General features: G+C 48.5%; 1 protein-coding gene and 1 long non-coding RNA gene across 4 annotated transcripts in view; one reads left to right on the top strand and one right to left on the bottom strand.

The window, feature by feature from the left end:
* The window catches only part of INPPL1 (inositol polyphosphate phosphatase like 1), a 755507-nt gene that overhangs the window by 435081 nt on the left and 297505 nt on the right, over nt 1-22921 (top strand). For all 3 annotated transcript variants that reach the window (XM_078658619.1, XM_078658620.1, XM_078658621.1), the window contains one exon: nt 8252-8358. In XM_078658619.1, the coding sequence (XP_078514745.1) occupies nt 8252-8358 (107 nt within the window). The remainder of the gene's footprint in view (nt 1-8251; nt 8359-22921) is intronic.
* The window catches only part of LOC144773538 (uncharacterized), a 116366-nt gene that overhangs the window by 191 nt on the left and 93254 nt on the right, over nt 1-22921 (bottom strand). The window contains exon 2 of the long non-coding RNA XR_013600000.1: nt 8824-8936. This is a non-coding gene — a long non-coding RNA (uncharacterized LOC144773538). The remainder of the gene's footprint in view (nt 1-8823; nt 8937-22921) is intronic.

Raw genomic sequence — 22921 nt, 5'->3', positions numbered from 1 at the left:
AGCAGCAAACTTAGTTAGTGCACAATAGTACAATGCTTCCCACCAAACCCCTGTGTAGATAAGCAAGATTACTTACTCAATACGGGGAGGGATTTCCTCTCTTGGACCCAGGTGCGGGATAATCCTCGCATCCGAGTCCTTAATAGAATTGAAACTTTCCATTACGTTAGCTAGGACATTTTTCATTCTATGTCAGGACTGGAGGTGAGGAATATGCTAGTTCAAAGCTTGTTCACAATGAGGTGAGCCATGTCCAGCACTGGCTTGAAATAAAATCTTTAAAACGTTGAGTCTGAAGACCAATCTGCCGCGTTGAGGATATCTTGAAAACGGGCACCCAAGCCGAATGCTTTAGAGGCCATTGCCCCCCCGTGCCGAGTGGGCACCAAAGTGACGGAGGCTAATGCCTGCTTCTTGCATCCCCCATCTGACCCAACTAGCAATGGTAGGTGACGAAACCGCCTTAAAAGTCTTCCGGAGAGCAATAAGTAGTTGGGATTCCCCTGGTGGAGGAACCTCTTCCGTCATTTCTTCATATGCTTTAATCCCTTGCATGCTCATGTCAGCCCCCGGCCTTCATGCGTCCCGGTGGGCGTGTGCCGGGGGCTGTCCGAATCCCTCCCACTTCTAAAAACACCTGCACAGCGTGAAAATTCACTGTGCATGCAAGGGGTTAAGGCATCGAACCACACACAGTTTTGAGAGTCTGGAAATTCTGGGTACGAAATAACCCTGGAATGACACTTCGTCCTTCTAAGGAGAGTGAAAGTCACTCCATTAGGAGTAAACATCCTACTTGTGATGTCTAAAGCTCTGAAAGCAGCGACCGGTCTACTGGAGATGAGGCAGAGAAGCATAACCAACTTAGCCGAAAGCTCTTTCCTGGAGAGAAAACAGTTTGGTTGCCAGGAGAGAAACAAGTTGAGCACTTGGTTCACGTCCCAAAGGGCAGAGTAGCGAGGCTCTGCAGATAAAGAGAGCCGAATACCACGTAACAGTCCACATACCATCGGGTGCACGCCCACAGAAGTGTCATTAATCGGCACATGTCCGGAGGACATGGCAGAGCGAAAGGTGTTTATCGATCTGTATGCCATGCCATTGGAGGCCAGTTGCGACAAGAAATTCACAACATGCACTACGTCTATGACCAGGGGATCAAAACCCCGTCGTAAACACCAATGAGACCATCTGCCCCAAGCAGATCTATACCTCTTGACAGTGCTGTCTGCCCAAGCATTGGATAGAAAGCTTTCAGCCTCCTGCGAAAGGCCCCGAACCTCCCATCGTCCCCTGAAATCTTCCACACCATTAGCCACAGCGAGTTTGTCTACACCAGAGGATGTGGAACATTGTCGGACATCAGTAGGGGGGGTTGGAAAGTGGGGGAGTAGGATTGGAGAATCCCAGGAAAGTTCCAGAACTGGAAGCCAGACTTGCGACCTTCAACAGGGGTTGATTATGACTAACTCTACTTTTTGTCGCCTGACCTGAGCCGTCGTCCTCGTGATCATCGCGAAGGGTGGGAAGTCGTACCCCTTCTCTGAGCTCCAGTCCTGAAGTAAAGCATCACGGGGCCCGGAGCAAGGGTAGGACGATTGTCAGTTCACTGCCTACACCTCAACCGGCGAAACAACGTGCTCTGGTTATCCCCGTCAGCCTTAGACTAGGTAACTAGGGGTCTACAGTACTCCCCAGTACAAGTCTACTAGGGCATTCCTACCGCATCTGGTAATTTATGTCACAGAATCTCAATACCAGACGGCAGTGCACTTTTTTCACTTAGCTTTCTCGGTCCTGATGAAGTGCCATTTGACCCGCTAGGGGCAGACTGGGCACGAAAAATGTTGACCATCCACATTTGATAGCCCTTTAGGAACATTATTTCTACATAGGGGCACACTCATAGTTTTTAACCAGGCTAGAGCTACCTAATACATTAAAATTTTATCTAAGTAGGACTGCTCCAGACCTATTTTATTTATTTCACCCCCCACCCCCATATACTACCTAGCCCTCACCCCCGCAGGCACCTAATGGCTTCTTCCAAAGATTCCTGACAAAGAGCCCTGATTCCGGGAGCCCGTCAGGCATTGCAGCGCCGGCCTGACGAGGGGCACACGCCCGATGATGAAGCATGACACCTCTCGGGCGTGTGAGGGCATCACGAAGAAAGACCTGTCTTTCCCCCACATCCAGACAGGAACTACACACCCCCTTTAGACTTGGAAAGCATTCATGGCCACTGCCAAGGGATCTGGTCTCTAGCTGAAGAAGCGGAGAAGTTGGTGGTCCAATCTCAAGGTGAACAGGTCCACCAAGAAGGGACGACTCCAGCGGTCGCTCAACATTGCAAATATGCTTGGATCGAGCATCCAAAGACTGGAATCCCTGAAGTTGCGGGACTGAAAGGTTCTCTTGACCTGGTAAGTATTCTGCTGTGACCGAAACCTGGCTGTTTAGTCAGTACTGCCAGAAACTCGCAGTTAAGTCCGAAAGGGCTTTGGATCTGGTGCCTCCCAGGTGGTGTATATATCGGACCGCCGAAATGTTGTCCATCTTGAGAAGGACCCATGTCTACACCGAGTCCCTCGTCCAGCAGCGGACGGCGAAAGATCCAACCAGAAGTTCCACACAGTTGATATGTAACTTCTGTTTGTCGGGAGACCACACCCCTACCCTAAAGAGATTCCTGCACCTGGTCCTGCTGGTGGCGGACTCTATAACCAGATCTGGTGCAAAGCCGAAAATTGCGCTGCCGTTCCAGGAATGTATGTGGTCTAGCCACCATTGGATCTATTCTCGAGCCTCGATGGACAGAGAAACGTTGTAAGAGTAAGGAAACCCCTTGTGAAGGAAATACGCCTTCAGGTTCTGTAGAGCCCAGCCCGGTAGTGAAGTGGACCTGGGAAGAATGCTTGAATCGAGGCTGAAAGGAGGCCCACCACCCGAGCCAGTTGGCGGAGTGACCCTGTTGTTTGGAAGGACACGTTTCAGTTCGTGCCAGATCTTCGCCACTTTCCTGGAGGGAAGGCTTAGAGTGGAGGAGGTGGAATCTATTACGAACCCAAAAACAATTACAGACTGGGACGGCTGCAACAGAGATTTTTTCTCGTTTACTACAAAGCCTAAGCTCTGAAGCAGATCCACCACCATCTGAAGATGGGCTGACAGCTGGCGCGGGCAAGCCACCATTAGAAGGAGATAGTCTAGATACACAATCATCCGTATGCCTCAAGCTCTCAGGAACTCCACCACTGGTTTGAGCACCTTTAGTGAAGCACCAAGGGGCTGAGGACAGGCCGAATGGAAGAGCGGGGAATTCGTAAGTTTGATGACACCAGACGAACTGGAGGAATCGTCTGTGTGGAGGAAAAACTGGGATTACCAGGTAGGCATCCTTGAGATTTTGGAGCACCATCCAATCCTGAGGGCACAAAACATCTCGGAGGAGGTGAATACCCCCCATCTTGAAGTGGCGGTAAACTAACCACTTGTTGAATTCGCTTAGATTTATAACTGGCCTCCGGCCACTGTTGGTCTTGTCGACCGAGAATATGTTCATTATAAATCCCCTGGGGTGTGGTGAGGAAGGAGAGATGGTGCCTTTGTTGAGGATCGATGTAACTTCCTCGTCTACGAGGGCGGTCTCTTGGAAAGAGAACTGAATGGGACAGGGCCAGGACTTCTGTGCAGGTTCCCCCAGATAATCTATGTGGAACCCCTGTACCGTCTGTAGAACTCACGCATCTCTCATGATGGATATCCAATCCTGGAAAAAATTCACCACCCGCCCCCCTATTTTTAGTTGGGAAGAAGGGAGAACACTCACCAGGACTTAAGGTGGCTGCTGCTCCTCAAAAACCTCTGTCCTTGCCACAACGTCCTCTCGTGGGGTAAAAATTCCCGAATCTGGACTGGTCTTGATATTGTCTGGAGCCTTGTCCCCTTTGAGCAGTCTGGTGGGACCAGCGACCGCTCGAGCTGCCCCTACTTTGACCAGCTCAGTGAAAAACACGAGGGAAAACCCTTTTTATGGTTGTCTGGGCCTTGTCTAGTGATGTAAATGTGTTGATAAGTTTTCCCAATTCTTTGACAAAAGGCTCTCAGAAGAGGCCTCCTTGGGCATTGGCGCCCGCTTCCGAGTCCACCAGGTCCCCCAATTTTGGGTCGACTTTAATAAGGTCGGAGCGGCGGCGCTTAGTGCACAGGGCACAATTCATGTTGCCCAATAAAATGATGGCCCTCTGGGCCCACCCCAACAATGTGTCCGGTGAAATTATAGAGCCAGATTCTTTGGCTTCCTCTGCCATTTCAAGATATTTGTAATGGGGCTGAAGGCTTCCAGGAGCTTATCCTGGAATGCCCTCCATGACCTGTCAATACCCTTCTTAGGGTCTCTAATAAACTTCTTTAAAAAAGTGGCCATGAGAGGATCAATTTCCGGGGTGAGTGCTACCTTTCCCTCGAGGGAGGGACGGGGGCACTCCACCTGGAGACAATTACTGGCCTCCTTGTCCAGTGGCCTACGAATGCGACCCGCCACATAACTAGCAACCTTGTTGGCCGGAGCACATTCGGAGGAACGTGGGTGTATAATATTATCAGCGTCAATCATGTTTGAACATGAGAATATTGGTGCATGTGGACCAGTGAATGTGTTTATGCTTCAGCACTACCAGCATTCTGCCAAGGTAGTAGAACAGCATGCGTCACTTTGCAGGCAGATCAGTTTGCACGAAGCACTCTGCTCTGCTACATGTTTTTATGCTTTGACGTGCTTTCATTCGGGCACTGTATTTTACTATTATTTTTTGTGGTAGCGAATAGAAGAAATCACTCAAACGAGCGCTCGAATTGCAGGTAGTTGAAATGTCATAAAGGTACTCAAACTCTGTAAACAGCATCTTTAACAAGCATTGACAAGGTCAATATATCTCGCCTTTCGGAACTACTGGCTTTGCCAATTACTTTAGGTTGTGCTGTGCAGCACTGTCAAAATAAAACAAGCATTGAAAATGCAATAGGTCTCGCAATATTAAAGTTTGAGCTATTGGCATTGTAAATGACAATGCCTTTTATTCATTTGCATCGGTGCGTAAACAAGCACTTTGTACTTATAGTGCATGCTTATGAGAAGCAAGGCTGGCAGTCTCTTTTACTGCCAGCCTTGCTCATCGTAAGCAAGGACTATACGTTCAAAGTGCGTGTTTATGCACCGATTGCAGGTTTTAAAAACAAATGAATAAAAAGCATTGTCATTTACAATGCCAATAGCTCAAACTTTAATAATGCGAGACCTATTGCATTGTAAATGCTTGTTTATTCATGCACCGACACTTCAAGCTTTGTTATGAGTGCAATAGCAATGCTGTTGGTTTTAATTAACAGTGTATTACTATTAATTTACTCATAAGATACTGTTAATCCTTGTTATTGATGTCCAAAGTCACTGGTCAACACTTTTTTCACAAGCAAGTAATGTTGCTTATGATATGAACTTATAACAATATTTTAAAAAATCTCATCAAATTATTTTTTTAATTACATGCTTTGGAACTATGCTTAATTGTGCTGTTTTATATGTTTTATTGATTTGCAAAGGCTATAATTAGTTGAGCAAAATAAAATAAACTTGAACTTGTCACAAACATCTAATATCGCTAAACAAGAAGACTTTAAGTTACTTTCAAAGAAGTCTTCGGAGGAGGTTCCAAAAGAATTGTACTCTCAAGTTTTTTCTCATCATGAAGAAGAATAGGAAATAGAGACCCTTGCTTGATTTGCTCAGCCTTATAACGTTTTTAAGAAACCAAAGTGTGGTAGCTAGATAACCACAGCAAAGATGGAATGTGGAACTAATGTTTTTATAGCTCACAGTAGCAGGAGAGCTTTGAACACTTGCTGCGAGTGACTAAGAAGCAGCAAATGGGCTAAATGAGTTTGAAATTTGTGTAAAATAATTGGAGATTCATTAGTTTCCAAAGATGTGCACAATTCTGGAGAAATTTAATTTTCGGAAAGAGGAAGAGTCAACAGAAATTTATGTAACAGCTATTGGAAATTTATCAGTGAATTGCAAGTTTGGGGAAAATCACAATGAGAGAATTAGAGACCAATGTATGCTTGGTTGTAATGCAGATAAGGTAAGAGATGAATTACAGTTTAAGTATGAGCCTGATCCGAGTGAGGTTTCGAAAATTGTTAAGAAAATAGAACATACTCTAACATGAGATAATAAAGGAAAGCACCAGTAATGACAAAGTCGTGATGCAAGCAGTAAATGTTATATCAAAAGGGGCAATGCAGAGCAAGGCTAGTATGGAAATCTTCAGAAATCAAGCGCATTTAGCCAGTTATAAAGAATATCTTGCCTGTAGTAGGTAAAGGGGAGATTTTGCTAAAGTGGGCAAAGCATCTAAAGGAATATAAAAGGTCAGTGAAGTTATGGAACTAGTTGAGTAATACGTTTTGCAGGATCTGGGGAGGAGTGAAACATGACCCATCAACCTAGTAGAGTAGAAGAACATCAGATTAACCTGTTATTTGATTCTGGATCCATAGCATTCAAGGAGTTTTTTAAAGGTTTATCAGAAGGAAGATTAAACTGTGCTGACCAGACATTACAGCTGTAGGTGATGGCGAAGAATCCATCAGGTTACTTGCCCACTTTAAGTGGTACATAGGGTATAAAGGAAATTATGCATCAGGGAATTATTATAATTTTTTTGGTTGGAGTTTTATATAGCGCAAACTTGACCCCAAAAGTTTCAGAGTGCTTTACATGAGCACCAGTTACCTTACAGACAGACACGTTCATTTTTGTTATGCACAGGGCGAATTAGTGTAATTCGCCCAGAATCAGGATGTTGAGCGTCCATACCGAGACTTGAACTCTGTTCCCCAGCTTCGATGGTTGTCCAGTCTAGCCGTTTGGCCACATCCTCTCCCCCTTGTTGATTCCACCTGAGGAATTTGAAGTTGTTGCTGGATCCCGCCTCTCAACAACCAATTCGATTAAAGGACGGTGATAGAGGACTGCGCCATAACTCAAAAAGGAAAACTCAAGATTAATTTGTAAGTGCATTTTCAAAAGCCTTTAGTGATAAATTGAGTTGCTTGAAGGGTTATGTCCATCGGATAAGATTAAAGAATGCAACCAGTGGCAAACAGGGTAAGGAATATTACTACTAACTTCTGAGAGGAAGTTACAAGGGAATTGGAAAGACTCATCTCAGCAAGCATCATTGAGATTGTAGAGTTGTTCGCTCCTGTGGCTGTGGCTCGTAAAGAAAGAGGGTACATTAGGCTATGCATGAACCTAAGAGGACTCAACAAATGCATGGAGGCTGATAAACATTCTCTCCAGAACATTACAGTAATAATGTTCATGTTGAGGGCTAAATATTTTCCACACTAGATCTAGTGTCTGCATACCACCAGGTGAGACTGCATGGTGATTCCAAAGAATTGATTGCCTTTGTGACTCCCAGTGGTACTTAATGATTTTTACAGATGCCTTCTGGGCTTATTTTCAAAGCCTCCGTGTTCCAGAGGATTATGTAAAGGGTTTTGGAGACGATACAAGGAGTGAAGATATACCAAGAGAATATCTTGGTTTTTGGGAAGGATGAAGAGAAACATAATATGAGGATAAGACAAATCCTGTTAAGAGGTGAATGGTCTCATAATAAGGTGGAAAATATAAGCTGAGTCAAAGAGATTTGGCTTATTTGAGTCCCAGGCTTAGGGAAAAGGCATAATACCTAAGAGCTGCACATATACTCTCGAAACATGGAGATAAAAAAGGCATCTGAAGGTAGATTTTAGGAAAGGTTGCCTCATTGTGTAGCATCTCCTGAACTGCTAGTCATACTATATATGTCTCTTAATTTTATGATTCACTAGGCATCACTTTATCTATAGATGAGGTATTTATACTAGAGCTTAATGATTATAAAGAAACGGAGGTTGAAGTTCATATGGGACACTCCATAAAGGAATTTTGTGTGCACCGGTAGGGATGTAGGTGCTTTTTTGGTTTAGCTGATGACTGCAGTTCCACTGCATTAGTAATCTCAGGAAGATAGGATCGCCTGAGTGAATACACCAGTGAGCATTATTTTAATTTTTGCATTGCTTGTTTAAATGTGTTGGCTATTTGGAAGAAAAAAGGGTAATCTTCTTTAAACTTATTACTGTGTATTAGCTTAATCTCTAATTTCACCTTCATGATGTTGTCATTATTCAGTCCGACAGCTGATCAAATCTCAGCGGACGCAGGCCAAGCTGGGAATCGTATTTGAGAAAGAGAAGGACAAATCTCAGAGGAAGGATTTCATCTTCGTCAGTGCTAGGGTAAGAACCAAAATAAGAAGTGAATAGAAATGCATTGAAAATATTTCAATGTTTCATATGAACAGGATGCTATATTATTTCAATTTGGCCTAATGATGGCTATTTGCAGTATTCATTCATGCCATATTGTCCAAGAAAATGACATGTGTGGCTAGTGGAATTGTCATCTTTGTGATTCTTTGAGTGAGTGAGGAATGCAACCATCATGCTTCAGAAATGCTGCATCATGTTAAGAAGATCTAATATTTTTTCTTTTACAAAGAAAGACTATACAAAACCACAACCAAGCCGGGTATTTGGTCTAACAGCCGGTGTGTGTTTCAGTTTAAACATTCATTGCTAGCTCTCTCACACGCCCATTACATATAAAAGTATGCAAACGAGGATTAGATCACCTAGGCTTTCCCACTCCTTACTCCATTTATTTTTTCTCATCAGGAAGTTATTAAAACAAGATCTACTTACTTAGATGGCTAAAACCCTTGAAGGCAGTTCCCTTTTTTTTGGGTTCTTGAGACGATTAAACAAATGGTCACCCTGCTAGTTTCGGGTTGCATAGTTAGTAGGCAAGACTGCATCTGTAAGTAAAAGGTGATGGAAATGTTATCAGGTCAGAAAAAATGGAGAGCAGTAACTTAAATCTCTGATGGTAACAATAAAGTAAGTGAGGGAAGTATAAAATCAGGATAGTGATATATTTCCTTTTAAGAATAAAAATATTTACTTTAAATATAATATGAAGGGAGAAAATGTGCTTTTTAAATTGACATCTGTTCCAGTAGTCTGGTAGCAAGAGTAAACAATGAATTACATGAGCATTGTTTCAGATTATGAAGTTCTTGTCCTTTATGCCAGCTGGGCCTGATTCGTGTAATTTTGATCTTGGAGCGCATCTCTCTGGCTTTAATGACTGTCTGTCACATAAAGAGAAGATGAGTGTTGGGTAGCATAGTGCTCCAAAACGGCGCGTTTGAACAGTTCTGGACTACACTATCAAACTCCAACATATTGATCTCCAAAATTATTGCTGGCAAAATAGTGAACATCCAAGCTATTGTTTTTTTAGCTTGTATTTTATATTATTATTATGATTATGCAGTGTTGGATCTTTAATGGATTAACATGCTTTAATAATCCCCCTTGTCGAGCTGTACTACATAGTGATCAGTGCAATGTTAAATATACACCTAGATAGCTTTCACATAGTCAAAACAGTAACCTTTCCACCTCTTTATAAAACACCCAAACTCCGCCAATCAGAGCAAAGCACAATATTCCCCTCTCCAAACCCAGGCTAGCAAGTTGAGATTTCTACGGCACGCCGTGTATGAAGGGAGCCCCTGTGAGCACTTCTTTCTCAGTCAGATAAGAGACTATTTCTTTCAATGTATACCCCAATATTTCAAGGAATTATTAAAACTAAAAATCAAACTATGTCTGAATCTAAGAAGCAGAGCCCTATTTGATAGACTTCTAGCCAAAGACATCGGGCCATTCGGGTGAGCCCTGCTCCCACAAGAAGAAGAAGAAGAAGTTGTTGAAGCGTACTTTGACCTCACCTCGTCCGTCAATTGGAGCGTCGACACGCGAGACCTGGCTTCGCAGTTGAGCCAGTGCCTTGTCCGTCTCTGCACCTCCCCAAGTTTTTGGGAGCTGAAGCGACATCCGTTCAACTAAAAGAATTCTATGAGGCCATGCACCTCATATTTTGGTGGCCCATTCCTCCTGGAGCGACTTTGGGTACTGGGGGTTTGGGAGGGCCTCCTAATGCATCCATGCTGACGGCTCGGGCCCCGGCAACAGTTGGCCCTCAGGGATCCACAGATGGGTCCAGATCAGTGCTGGTTGTGCCATCTCGACCTTCCCTGACACTGGTCCTAAGGTGACCCTCCTCGCAGTGCCGTCCCCATTTATATCCCTAACTCCAACTCCAATGCCCGACTCGGATTCTGACTGGAGCCATGCCAGAGCATGAGCCCTATTGTTATGGGCTAGGCCGAAGGGAGGAATGAGAGGGGTCGTTGGACCCTGAAGAATACCAGCCATATGATACTGACAGGGACTGGATTAAGGGTTTGGCGAATGCCAGCAGACAGGATACCTCTCAAAATACTGTCATGCTTTCTCCCCCTACCATGGCTATGGAGGAGGCAGCTTCCTTCGCAGTGGTGGTGAAGAGAGCAGCCAGGGTCCTGGACCTTAGTTTTCCCTCAGTGGCAGTCAAGACTAACATCTTGACAGAAGTGCTCCTGCCGGGACGGTCCCCTTAAGAACCACTTCTCCTCTTTAACAAAGCTTTTACTGATGTCCTTTTAGGGACTTTATCCGAGCAACACAGGGGCTCCTGTAAACAGTACAATTGCACACGACCACCCCTTCGCTCCCGGGGACCTAAAATTCGTCACAGAATACTCTACCCCGGAGAACTTGGTGGTCCATGCCTCCACTACCACGTAAATTCTGGCGCATTCCCAACCACACAACCGGATTGGTAATGCAAGAGGCTGGAGAAAATGTTTTCTTCCACCAGCCTGGTATTGTGGTCTGTGAACACTGCATGCCTTTTGTCCTGCTTTCCCATGCTCTGTGGGATACGGTTGTGCAGGTGGTGCCAACGGTTTTGAACGAGGCCCAAGTTGTGCTCTCCCAGGCTGTTGTCGACTGAAGGGATGCAGCTAAGTTCATTATTAGATGTGGACTGGACACCACCGACTCACTAGGCAGAGCGGTTTAGTCGACCGTGGCCCTGGCTCCATGCTTGGTTTATAACTATCAGTGGGATATCCAAACATTACTTAGAGACATGCCCTTTGATGGTTCCTGGACAAGATGGCTAAAGCCAGGTCCTTCGGCCTTCCCATGACCCCTCTTAACCACCAATCTGCTGTTCGCTCTTTTTGTGCCCACAGAAGAGGCTTCCAGCCACATCTTTACCCGGCCAGCCACCATGGCGTTCAGTCTTCCCAACCTCTGTGTAGACAAGGATGCGGCATTCACAGACCCCATGGGTTGGGCAGCCAAAGGTCAAGCCAGTCCACCACTCCCCCGGCAGCCCCAGCCTCCAAATCCTTATAGTATGTCCTTCTGCCACCAGGGGCACCCAGTGGAGGGCAGGGCCTGCCCCACTGGTGGTTTATGACATTGGACCGGTGGGTTTTGCAGATCGTCTAAAGGGCTACTTCCTCCCCTTCGAGACAACCCCTCTTTCCATGCCACCTACTAAAGACACGTTGACATAGGACCATCTATCCCTTCTCCGCAAGGAAGTGATGGCTCTCTTGGACAAGGGAGCCATAGAGAGTGCAGATACCAGAAGTAGATTGTGGTTGCTATTCCCGCTACTTTCTGGTGCCCAAGAAGGATGGAGGTCTTGGTCCTATGCTTTTCCGGCTCTCTCTCAATTTCTTCTTCAAGAAAGAGAAGTTCAAAATGCTCACTCAGGTTTGTCTGCGCTGGACCCGGGAGACTGGACGGTAACGTTGAACTTGCAAGACGCATATTTTAACATCCCAGTCCTGCCCGCCCACAGACGTTACCTGCAGTTCACTGTAGGTCCCAAGCATTCTCTCATTTGGCATTACCAGCACCTCTCGGGTGTTTACCAAGTTGATGGCTGTGGTTTCAGCTCATCTTCAATGATCACAGGTACCAGTTTTTCCCTATATCGACGCCTGGCTGTTGAAGGCATATTCGACCCAGGCTGTCGTCTCTCACCTCTAGAATATGGCAGACCTCCTGCATTCGCTGAGGTTCACTATCAACATGCCAAAGTGAAACCTGACTCCCTTTCAGATGCTCCTTTTCATCTGAGCGTTTTTGTGGACACGTAGCAGTTTCGGGCCTGTCCTCCCAACTGTAAAGTCCACGATATTTATGCTGTGATATCAATGTGTCAGTTTCTGTGCTTGATTTCAGTGAGACTGACTTGGAGGCTGCTGGGCCTCATGACCTCCTGTTTCCTGCTTGTGACACATGTCCGTTGGCATATGTGGGCACTGCAGTTGGACCTGAATTTAGAGGGAACTGCAAAAGACCTGCAGTGGTGGCTAACGAACGGGAATTGGGTCAGTGGCAGAACCCATCCTTTCCCCAACCAGACCTGACAGAAGTGACAGATGCATCACTCCTGTGGTTGGGCAATCATCTGGGGAAGGTGAAGATCAGAGGCCTCTGGTCTCTTGCAGAATCTGGACTCCATATAAACCTGTTGGATCACCATGCGATCTGGATGGCATTGAAAATCTTTCAACCCTCTATCAAGGGAAGGCTAGTGCAGATGTTCACAACAACACCACCTCCAAGTGGTACTGCAATAAACAGGGCGGGGTGGTGTGAGGACCCCTTTTCAAGAATTGCTGTGTCTCCTGACATGGCTGGAAGTTCAGGCCTTATACCTAGTGGTTCAACATCTGGCGGGCTCTCTGAATGCCAGAGCGGAGTAACTCAGTCAAAGATGCTTAGTGGATCACAAATGGCGCTAACAATGCGCAATGTCAGCAGTTCTGTGTGCTGGAGTTTCCAAGGCATTTATCACTCAGAGTCGCTTTTCTTCTCAAATGGTGCTCCGGCCTCCTATATGCCTTTCTGCCCATATCACTCCTACCCAGAGTTATTGAGAAGATCAGGAATGACCGGGCCCAAGTCATCCTCAGTTCAGTTTGGCTCCGCAGGTAGACTAACGTGGCTTGAAGGCCACGGGCGTGCACCAGCGCTGCCGAAGGACTTTTTAACCTTATCACAGCTGACTACGAGCTGCTTGCTCATTTTTAAAGACCTTATCGTTATTCTGTGTGTAGCCTAGCTGACTACGAGCTGCTTGCGCATTTCTTAAATATTTTACTGTTATTTTGTGTGTTATGTTCACAGCGCCCGCACTATTTCTGATTGTCACGCCTACTTTACTTACCTGCTCTCGACCCCGGTCCGCCCCGGCAGTGTGCCGTTTGTGCGGAGGGTCCATGCACGAGCGCCACTTCCGGCTCTGCACCACTTCCGCTCTGCCTCTCCACCGTGCAGGTGAGCGGTCTAGTGGTTCACGTCGACCAGTATAAATGGCGACTTGGAGGAAGCGCAGCGGACGAGCGCAGCGGACGAGCGCAGCGGGAGCACCGACTTCGCGCATAAGTCAAGCCCGTCAGCGCCCGTCAGCGGCCGACCGAGGCCCGGGGCCATGCATGCTGCCCGACGCATCACTTATTCCTCACATGAACTTCGTTCTCTGTCTCCCTGTGCCCCCCTTGCTCCTCACATAATCGCTATTGCTCAGAAATACGACATATTCTCTTCCCTTCCTTCCACCACTCCCCCGGCCCCTTCCCCTTCCACCTCTTCCTCTAACTTTGCCGCCCCCATGCTGATTAAGCCAAGCTCCTCTGGTAATCGTTTTATCTCATTAGTTTATCTTAATACCCGCTCCCTTCCTAAACATCAACTTGATGTATTTCAACTTCTGGAAGGTGGCAATATTGACATCTTGCTCCTCGCCGAAACCTGGCTCCATGCTGACTCCTATCCTGACATCCTGGCCGCTATACCTTCGGGTTATTATATTCTTCACTCTAATAGGACTTCTGGCAGACCTGGCGGTGGTGTTGCTGCCATCATCCGCTCCAACCTACAATTCACTTCCCTTACAACCACACCTATAACAAACTCTGATATCCTCACGTTGAAATTCACATCTCCCAAATTTTCTTTCATCTGTGTTTTAGTGTACCGTCCCCCTGTCAACATGCCCTTCTTCCCATCCCTGTTTAGCAATTTGATTTCGCAGATGGCCATTAATTCCGCCAGGGTCTTGATCATTGGCGATTTCAATTATTGGCCATTAGACCCCCTTGAATCCTCTCTTTCACTCGAATTCTCCGGTCTCCTACTTGGTTTAAATTTCTCACAACATATCTCTGTTGCTACACACAATAAGGGCCATACCTTGGACCAGGTATGGACCACCAACTTCGATATTTCCCCCCCTTTGGTCTATCCCTGCACCTGGTCCGATCATTTTTTATCTCTTTCTCCCTACACCTCTCAGCACCCACCCGTCCCCCTTTAATTCCCAATTTCACGGCACGTAACTGGAAGCACGCTGACATTTCCCTCCTTCACTCGATTCTTGCATCCACACTCCCCCCTGACCACCTTGACTTGAACTCTCAGGCAGCCACATTGGACCAATGGCTGTCCCAAGCCAGTGATGTGGTCGCCCCCATTAAAATTATTAAATCTAAACGCCCTCACGACACTCAGCGTTGGTTTACTGACCAACTGAAGGCTGACAAACTCCTTCTCAGACAGGCTGAGCGCCGTTGGAGGCGCAACTATGATCCTTTATTAAAGTCCACCTATACCGACCTATTAAAATCCTATAAAAAATCGATTATTTTGGCCAAATCCTCCCATTACTCCCAGAAAGTTATCAATTCTGCATCCAAAACAAGAGAAATTTTTTCCATTGTAGCTGAACTTTCCCTACCTGATCGAGTTACACCTCAGCCTCTACCCTCACAAGTTTTGTGTGACTCCCTTAATTCTTTTTTTATCGACAAAATCTCCATAATTAAAAATAACATTCCCCCTACCACTATGTCTCAGGACAGTGCCCTTCCCTCTCCAAATCCTCCCTCCCTGCACGAATTTCCCCCTATCTCCTTGGATACCTTTTTCTCATTACTCCAGGCTGTCGGCTCTGGCTCTCCTAATGACTGTTGCCCTCCTTCAATCCTAAGAGATGCTTTTATGGCCTGCCCCGGCCCTCCTCTTGACCTTCTAAATCGCTCACTCTCTACAGGCTCTGTCCCCAATGCTTTCAAAAGCGCTGTGGTGGTACCCATTTTAAAAAAACGTGGTTCTGACCCTGCGATCCTGGGTAACTACCGACCCATCTCCCTCCTCCCTTACTTGGGGAAGGTCCTGGAGACTTACGTCACCCGCTGCCTGAGCACTTTTATCGAGGAAACTCACTTCCTCGATGATCGACAGGCAGGTTTTAGACCAGCCCATTCCACGGAGGCAGTGGTGGTGGCGGTCATGGATACGCTGAGACGGGGGGCTGATAAGAACTTGGCCCAGGCCCTAGTGCTATTAGATCTCTCGGCCGCATTTGACACAGTCGACCATGATATTTTGGTTGACCGTGTCAGAAATGCTGGCATCTCTGGCCTGGCCCTGTCGTGGATTGTATCCTTTCTCCAACTTCGCTCCCAATCGGTTCACCTGTCTTCCTTCTCTGCTCCCCTAATTTCACTTTCTTGTGGTGTTCCCCAGGGTTCTGCTTTGTCCCCTCTTTTGTTTAATCTTTACATGCAGCCCCTCCTTGTCTCTCTCCGTCACTTTTCTGTCACTACTTTCAACTATGCAGATGATCTGCAACTCATTTTCCCCATCGACCCCTCCCCTCTTTCCTGCTCTAATTTTCAAACCACAATGCTTACCATCTATGAGTGGATGAACTTCAGCCAGCTGAAGCTCAATCCTAGCAAGACAGAGCTGGTTCTGTTTGGCGGGCTCCAACATCCCTGGACTCCCAACTTCTGGCCCTCTGCCCTTGGTCCCCCTCCCTGTCCAGTCAACTCTGTGAAGAGCCTAGGTGTTACCATCTCTAGTGACCTTTCGATGCGGCCGCACATCAACGCTGTTACCTTGGCCTGCTTTTATCATCTCCGCAGAATCGGGAAGATCCGAAGGTTCCTATCACCAGAGGCTCTCACCCTTGTTATTCTGGCCCTGGTCACCTCACGATTAGACTATGCCAACTGTCTATACGTGGGGATTCCTGCATGCCATCTCTCCCGACTCCAACTGGTGCAAAACCAGGCAGCCAGATTAATTTTTCAGCAGCCCAAACACCAACACGTCACCCCAAAGCTAAAAATTCTACACTGGCTCCCGGTTGCGCAACGTTGTATTTTTAAAATGGGATGCACCATGTTCAAATCTCTCTTTGCCTCTGCTCCTGTCTTTATTTCTCTCTGTTTGCATTCCTATGTTCCCTCTCGACACCTCAGATCCTCTGCTCACAATCTTCTGATCACCCCTAGGTTCAATCGTAAGAAGCACGGTGGTGCCTGTTTCTCTTTTCTTGCCCCGTCCACCTGAAACTCCTTTCCTCTCTCTATTCGCCTCACTCCTGACTATCCTACTTTCCGTAAATTCTTGAAAACACATCTGTTCCGTCTTGCTCACGGCTAGCTGCACTCACTTCCCTGTGTCCTTCCACTGGTCTCCGAGCGCCAAGAAACCAATTGGTGTATGTGCGCGGTACTAAGTTTCTTTAACATAAAATTTTTAACATAACATCCTTGTGGCTCTGGACTGGGCACAGAGAGTCTGGTAACCCGAGCTGTTGAGCATGGCCATTGGTCCTCCAATCAGGCTGCCTCTTTATGAGGATCTCAGTCTCAGCAGGGGAGAGTCCTCCACCTGAACCTGTCAACTCTTCACCTTCTTGTGCGGAGACTTGTGAAAGTGGACAGCTTTTGACCTTCCGCCTGAAGTCTGTAACATTATCTTGGCAGCCAGCCATCCCTCCACCAAGACGGTATACGCCGATCATTGAAGAAAATGTTGGCCTGTTGTACAGAAAAACAGATCGGTCCCCTTTCTGCCGCCTCTCTCAGGTGCTTCTCTTCATACTTCCTCTTGCCCAGCTGGGCTCTGCTCTTGGCATCTCTTAAAGGTTATCTTTCTGCTATTTCAGCCTTTATGCAGTTGCCTGACCAGACATACCTTTTCAAATCCCCTATTGTAAATAGATTTCTGAAAGGTTTTCAACATTTGCTCCCACCTTCTCCATGTATTATGCCCCAGTGGGACCTTAATCTTGTCCTCACGTTCCTTATGTGCGCTCCCTTGGAGCCCCTGCACAATTGTCCACTCAGGCTCCTTACCACCAAGACTGACTTTTTCTAGGCTATAAATCTGTCCAGAGGGTCAGTGAGCTTCAGGCATTGTCATCCAAACTTCATTACCTGAACATCTACCCAGAGAAACTGGTGCATTGTACGAGAGCTTCCTTCTACAGAAAGTGGTCACCCCCTTTCATGTCGGCCAATTCATCACTCTGACTACTTTTTATGCTTTGCCTCGTCCCTTCAAGGAAGAGAAGCTACTTCACTGTCTAGACTCAAAAAGAGCGTTGTCGTTGCACGAGAGTTCCGGGTGGACAACCAACTCTTTGTGGGCTATGTTGGACCTAAGAAAGTACAGGACATACAGAAGAGGACGATGGATCATGCTCTCTATCAAAATCTGCTACGCACTGGCTAAGAAGCAATCCTCTGAAGGTTTGCATGCTAATTCCAGAAGAGCTAAAGCTACAACCACTGCATTAGCAAGAGGAGTTGTGGTCCTGGACATCTGTCAGGCAGCAATATGGGCTTCCTTGCACACGTTTACCAAGCACTACTGCCTGGACAGTCAGGTCCATAGGGATGGGCATTTTGCCTGTTCTGTCCTGCAGAACGGGCAAAATGCATTATGTGAAATTGATCCGCAAACCCACCTCCAGGGAGGTATTGTTTGAGTATCTATTCTAGCGTAAGGAATCTGCAGCTAGAAGTCTCTATCAGATGAACAAGTTACTTACCTTTGGTGTAATGCCTTATCTGTTAGAGACTCTATCTGGCTGCAGATTGCTTACCAACCCACCCATCCTCCCTGGTCTGCGAACAGATTTACAGGGACAGGGCTTTCCCCTTTCAGGGCCCTAGTATTCCACACCAGTGGTCCATGTGCTTCGTGACTACCCACTTCTGGCGTGGAAAGTCGAGAAAAGTAACAGATGTCAGCATGCTGGGGTGGTGCCTATATAGGCACCATGCACATCACTTCCAGCGCGGAGTGGCCAATGATGCCACACAGAGCAGAACGACGCCTCCTACGGCACGCAGATCCTCTCTAGTTCCAGTCTAATGCCTGGGGACAAGTCAAAAGGTAAGGAATCTGCAGCTTGATAGTCCCTAACAGATAAGACATTACTGAAGGTAAGTAACTTGTTCTTTAAGCCATGTAGGAAATGTGTAAAAAAAGAGACTTCGCCCTAAAGACCCACATAAAGACTGTATGTTTCTCTTAACCCGGCATACAGGGCCAAGGAAAGCAAAATTTGTAGAACATTCTTGTTAGAAATGGGATCCCCGGCTGGCCAGGGCTTTCGCCAAAGTCAGTCAGAGACCCCACTCCTAAGTCAGGGCAAGGGAGTTACACGCCAAGATAACCCCTGCTCACCCTCTAGGTAACGTGGCGCGAGCAGCAAGGCTAAACTCGGAGGCGATGTGAGTTAAGTATTTGCGCACGCACCCCAGCAACAACACCCAAAGGCCCACCACAAAGGAAACTCCACACAAGGTTATATAAAAAATAGCCTTTGTATTACACCAAAACACATTAGATGAAAACACACACTTTACAATGTGCCAGAGGCACGGGCAGAATTTACAGGGGATATGTACAAGACAGGGCCACCGGGACCACTGTCAGGAATCAGCACTTTTAGAAGTAACACTTTTAGAACATAGCACATAGAATGTAAAATCACTGTAGCACACAACCAGTAACTACTGGTAACCAGGATCTCACTAGTACCATCTGCACTAGGAGAAAAACAACCACCTAAGTATCACAATACCTGTAGGGGTGTAAGCACATAACACATGATGCATAACATACATTCAGCGGTGTATGGAAGGAAAACACATGATGCATCAACAATACATTCAGAGGTGTAAGAACAGGCACATGACGCATAAAAACACATTCAGAGGTGCAGGGAAGAAAAACACAACTGCGCAGAAGTCACTTAAGTCACCACCTGTGACTGTCCCTAGGCCAACTGGCCTCTCTAGGGCTAGGACGCCCTGTGTCCCAGTGTCATGGGCCTAAACGTGGCAGCTGCCCACGAAGTGCTGGGCAGCTGTAGCAATGCTGGTGGGGACAACGTTAGAGCTTTCCCTCTGGGGACTTGAAATCAATGAATGCCCCCTGAGCCCCTCCTAGGCTCTTACTTCAAAGAAATGGCGCCACGAGCCTCTCGGGCTCTTCAAACAACTGGGGCGCTGCTGAGCCTCTCCCAGGGCTCAAGAACAGTATGGGCTGGGGCTGGGAGCCTCTTCTCTCAGGCTCTAAGAAGTAATGCCCCTGCACGACGTTGGAGCCTTTCAGGGCTCAAAACACACTGCCCCCTACGTTGGAGTCCCCCCTCCGGGGACTTGTGACAATGAAATGCCTCTGAGCCGCTCCGGCTCTCAAGAAATGTGCCCGGAAGTTGGGGCCTCGGGGGCCCTGGCACAAGATGCAGGCAAATCGGCGGAGTTCCCCTCCTGTGGACTCAAACTGACAATGGCCCCGGATGGAGCCTCTCAGGCTCTGGAGATATGCCCACGCTCGTTGGAGTCCCCCACTGGGGACTCTAAAAACAACTGTGGCAACCAAGAGCCTCTCAGGGCTCGCACTACAAAGGGATGCCCCTAGGTGGAGTGAGCACACAGGGGGGGGGGGGGGCGGGCCCCGGCAATGTGCCCCGACGCCCCCCTCTTCCACCAGCCACCCCGGGCCCCACTCACCCGCTCTGCGAGGCTGCCGGTCGATACTCCTTTTCACCGGCGGCCACACGGGGCTCCAAGGCTCTCCTCCTCTCGTCCTGCGGGGGGGCGGGACTTCCGGGGCATGCTCCTGAGGCACTCCTAGGCTTCCCCAGACTGGGGGAAGCGGAAGGAACACTCGCCGGTCCCGTCCTCGTCCGGGCGTCCTCTGTGGTTTTGCCTGGCTTCCTGCCTCGGGTGTCCGCCAATGACAGCGCGGCCCCGAGCAGGGAGGCGGGCACTTCCGGGTCGCACTAGGCAGCGGCCCGGCAACGTTTCAAAAATACTCCGGGGCTGCGGCGGCGAACTTGGCAATGCGCCGAAAATCGGCAAAAACGGGTCCAATGCCGGGTGGGCACTGGCTTTTACAAATAAAGCGCTCCCCAGCGCTACAGCCAAAATAAAGCGCTTTTAAGTGCTAGGAGCAGAACAAAGCGCTCCCAGGCGCTAGGAGGAAAATGCGAGCGCTTCCAGGCGCTGGGGGACCCAAAAGTCCAGGGACCAGCACAAAAGCTCCCTAGGCAGGTAGGGGGGGGCAAGGCTGGGCCCAGAGCCAGCTCACTGGGTCTCCAGGCAGGGAGACACTCCAAGTGGCGGTCCTCTGGCCCAGCAACAGCAGCAGCCCCCTCAGGCAGGATCCTGGAAGAGAACAACTTCTGTGGGGACACAGCTCCATTTTTATACAGTAAATCCTTTGTCTTTAGGTGCAGGGTGGGGGCAGAACCAGTCGCAGCTGGTCTGTGAGCACTGCTGATGGGCTCAACCACCCTCTCTATTCACTGGCAGGGCTAGGGTCGTTAGTCGCACCACAGGGGGGCGGAGCCAGCATTGTCAGGGGAAAACCCAGCCTCATTCAGGACACAGGTACACTCCTCCCCAGCCATCAGCATGCTAATCTCCCACTCACCACCGGGCAGACCCATCCAGCCTTCCTGGAGCCAGGCTCACCAGCCAGCTCCAGCCAATCACACGCCAGCACCTTCACAGCACACACATAGCCATGTCTAGAAGTGGCATTTCCCTACTAGACACATACAAGCTGCACATACTATCGCGCAGCATTTACTCCCACGAGTCCACACATACCAAACTCAAGCCCGCACTCCCCACGCATCAGGAACTACCAGGGACACATACATTCCCCTTGCATTCCTATGGGAGGGCAGGCCTATCTCACCACATGCACTCAAAGTGCGCACGCACTTTCCACTGGGACACAGTGAAAGTGCGCAGAACCCAAAAATCACCATCACCAGGTCACCATTACAAGCAAAAAGTCTAGGTGTGAACCTGCCATAAGGGCCAAGTCCAACACAACCCCCTTCCTGCCAAAACGCAGGGTAGACCAATCACCACCGTGATGGACTTCCCTGCTTGGGGCGATAGAACACGGACGCGGGCTCGCAACTGCAGGGACACCCTCCCGTTCTATGCCACGGTGAAGCCATGGGATTCCTTCTCAAACCACTGTCTGGACCAACTGGGCTATCCCACTAGTACTCCCAAGCTGTCCGCGGCCAGGACCAGGCCCTGGGCCACCCAGGTGCCACCGGTCCTTCTCTATTCGCAGAGCGGGGGGTAGTAACCCCTGGCACATAGGAGCCCTTCTCCACTCTTCCTGTCTTCCATACAGGACTAGACTGCCACTGGTTCTCCAGCCTAGGGCCTACAACCTCAGGCGGACCAGGAGTCTCGGGGAAGGCTCTCCTCCCCCTACCTCTTCTTCTAGGGTTCCTCCACCTCCGACGAGGGGTACACCTAGAACGCCATTCCAACCCCGGGCTTATCCACTCAGGTTGCACCGGGGTCAGAGGTGGGCTCTCCCACCCTCTGCACCCCCTTCCAGAGGTCTGCCCTCTCCCAACTGGAGAAGTTCCTCTGGAAGAAGAACCGGTCAGGACACTGGTTACAGTCGTCCTACCCTTCAGGTCAGGCTGATCCTGAACCTGGCCTCCCAACCTCTGGTCTAAAACCTTTGGTGGAATAATTGCCTGGCACTCCAGGACTTCTGGGGATTCACACGCCATCCCCCTGAGGCTGACACATGACCCATGTGTCGTGTGACTGTCTGTCTGGCGCAGATCTCCCGTCCCCTGTCCACCTGACAGTGCGTGAAGATCCCCCAGAACAGAAGTGGTGTCACCATGGTCACTACACGGGAACCTAGCCCAACTGGGTAGTCCCTGACCCACTGGTTCTTCCACTGGTGAACTCATCCCCCATTCACTCCTCACTCTGGACGCCTGTACCCTCCCTACCGGAGCGGTACTGCCACACTCTAGAACCATAGGAGCTCTGTTTACAGACGCTCCAAGTCCTCTACTCACTAAGAGATCCTCCTCAAATGGACTAATAGGACAGCCTAGGTCCCCAACCTGGTGTTCCCTAAATAAACCATCCAAGTCCTGAGGCAGGGCATCGGGCACCTGGGGACACTCGGTCACCCACTTACTCCTGCTCCACTGAGCCAGGCAGTAAGCCCCTACACCCTCCTCGCTATCCTGGGACCTAGCTGGGCTACACTGAGCCTCTTCCACCACGCTGGCCTGGAAGATCCCTGAACCACTACTTTTGGAATCACTCCCTAATGACTCTAGAGAACCTCTGGCTCTCTCCCAGCGGTCTGCTTCATCTGCAAGCTCACATGCATCAGACAATCCACACCCCAACAGGTGCTGGCGCAACCCTGGTGAACAACAACTGAGCACCTGCTCTTTGAGAACCATATTAAGCAGTGTGTCAAAATCAGAGTCAGTGTGAGTCTCTACCCAAGCCCACAGTGCTCCACAACATTCATCCTCAAACTCCTCCCACGACTGGTGAGGCAGCTTCCTACTGCCCCTGAATTTCAACCTATACTCCTCTTCCTGGGAAACGGGTACCAGACTGGGGGAACTGGGACTGGGATTTCCTACACTAAAATCTATATAGCTGCCACCACTGGACTCAACCCGCCCTGGGGAGTCCAGAAAATTAACACTGCG

Source organism: Lissotriton helveticus, chromosome 8 (assembly GCF_964261635.1).
Source record: "Lissotriton helveticus chromosome 8, aLisHel1.1, whole genome shotgun sequence".
Classification (NCBI taxonomy): Eukaryota; Metazoa; Chordata; class Amphibia; order Caudata; family Salamandridae; genus Lissotriton; species Lissotriton helveticus.
This window is presented reverse-complemented; position numbering and strand designations above follow the sequence as displayed.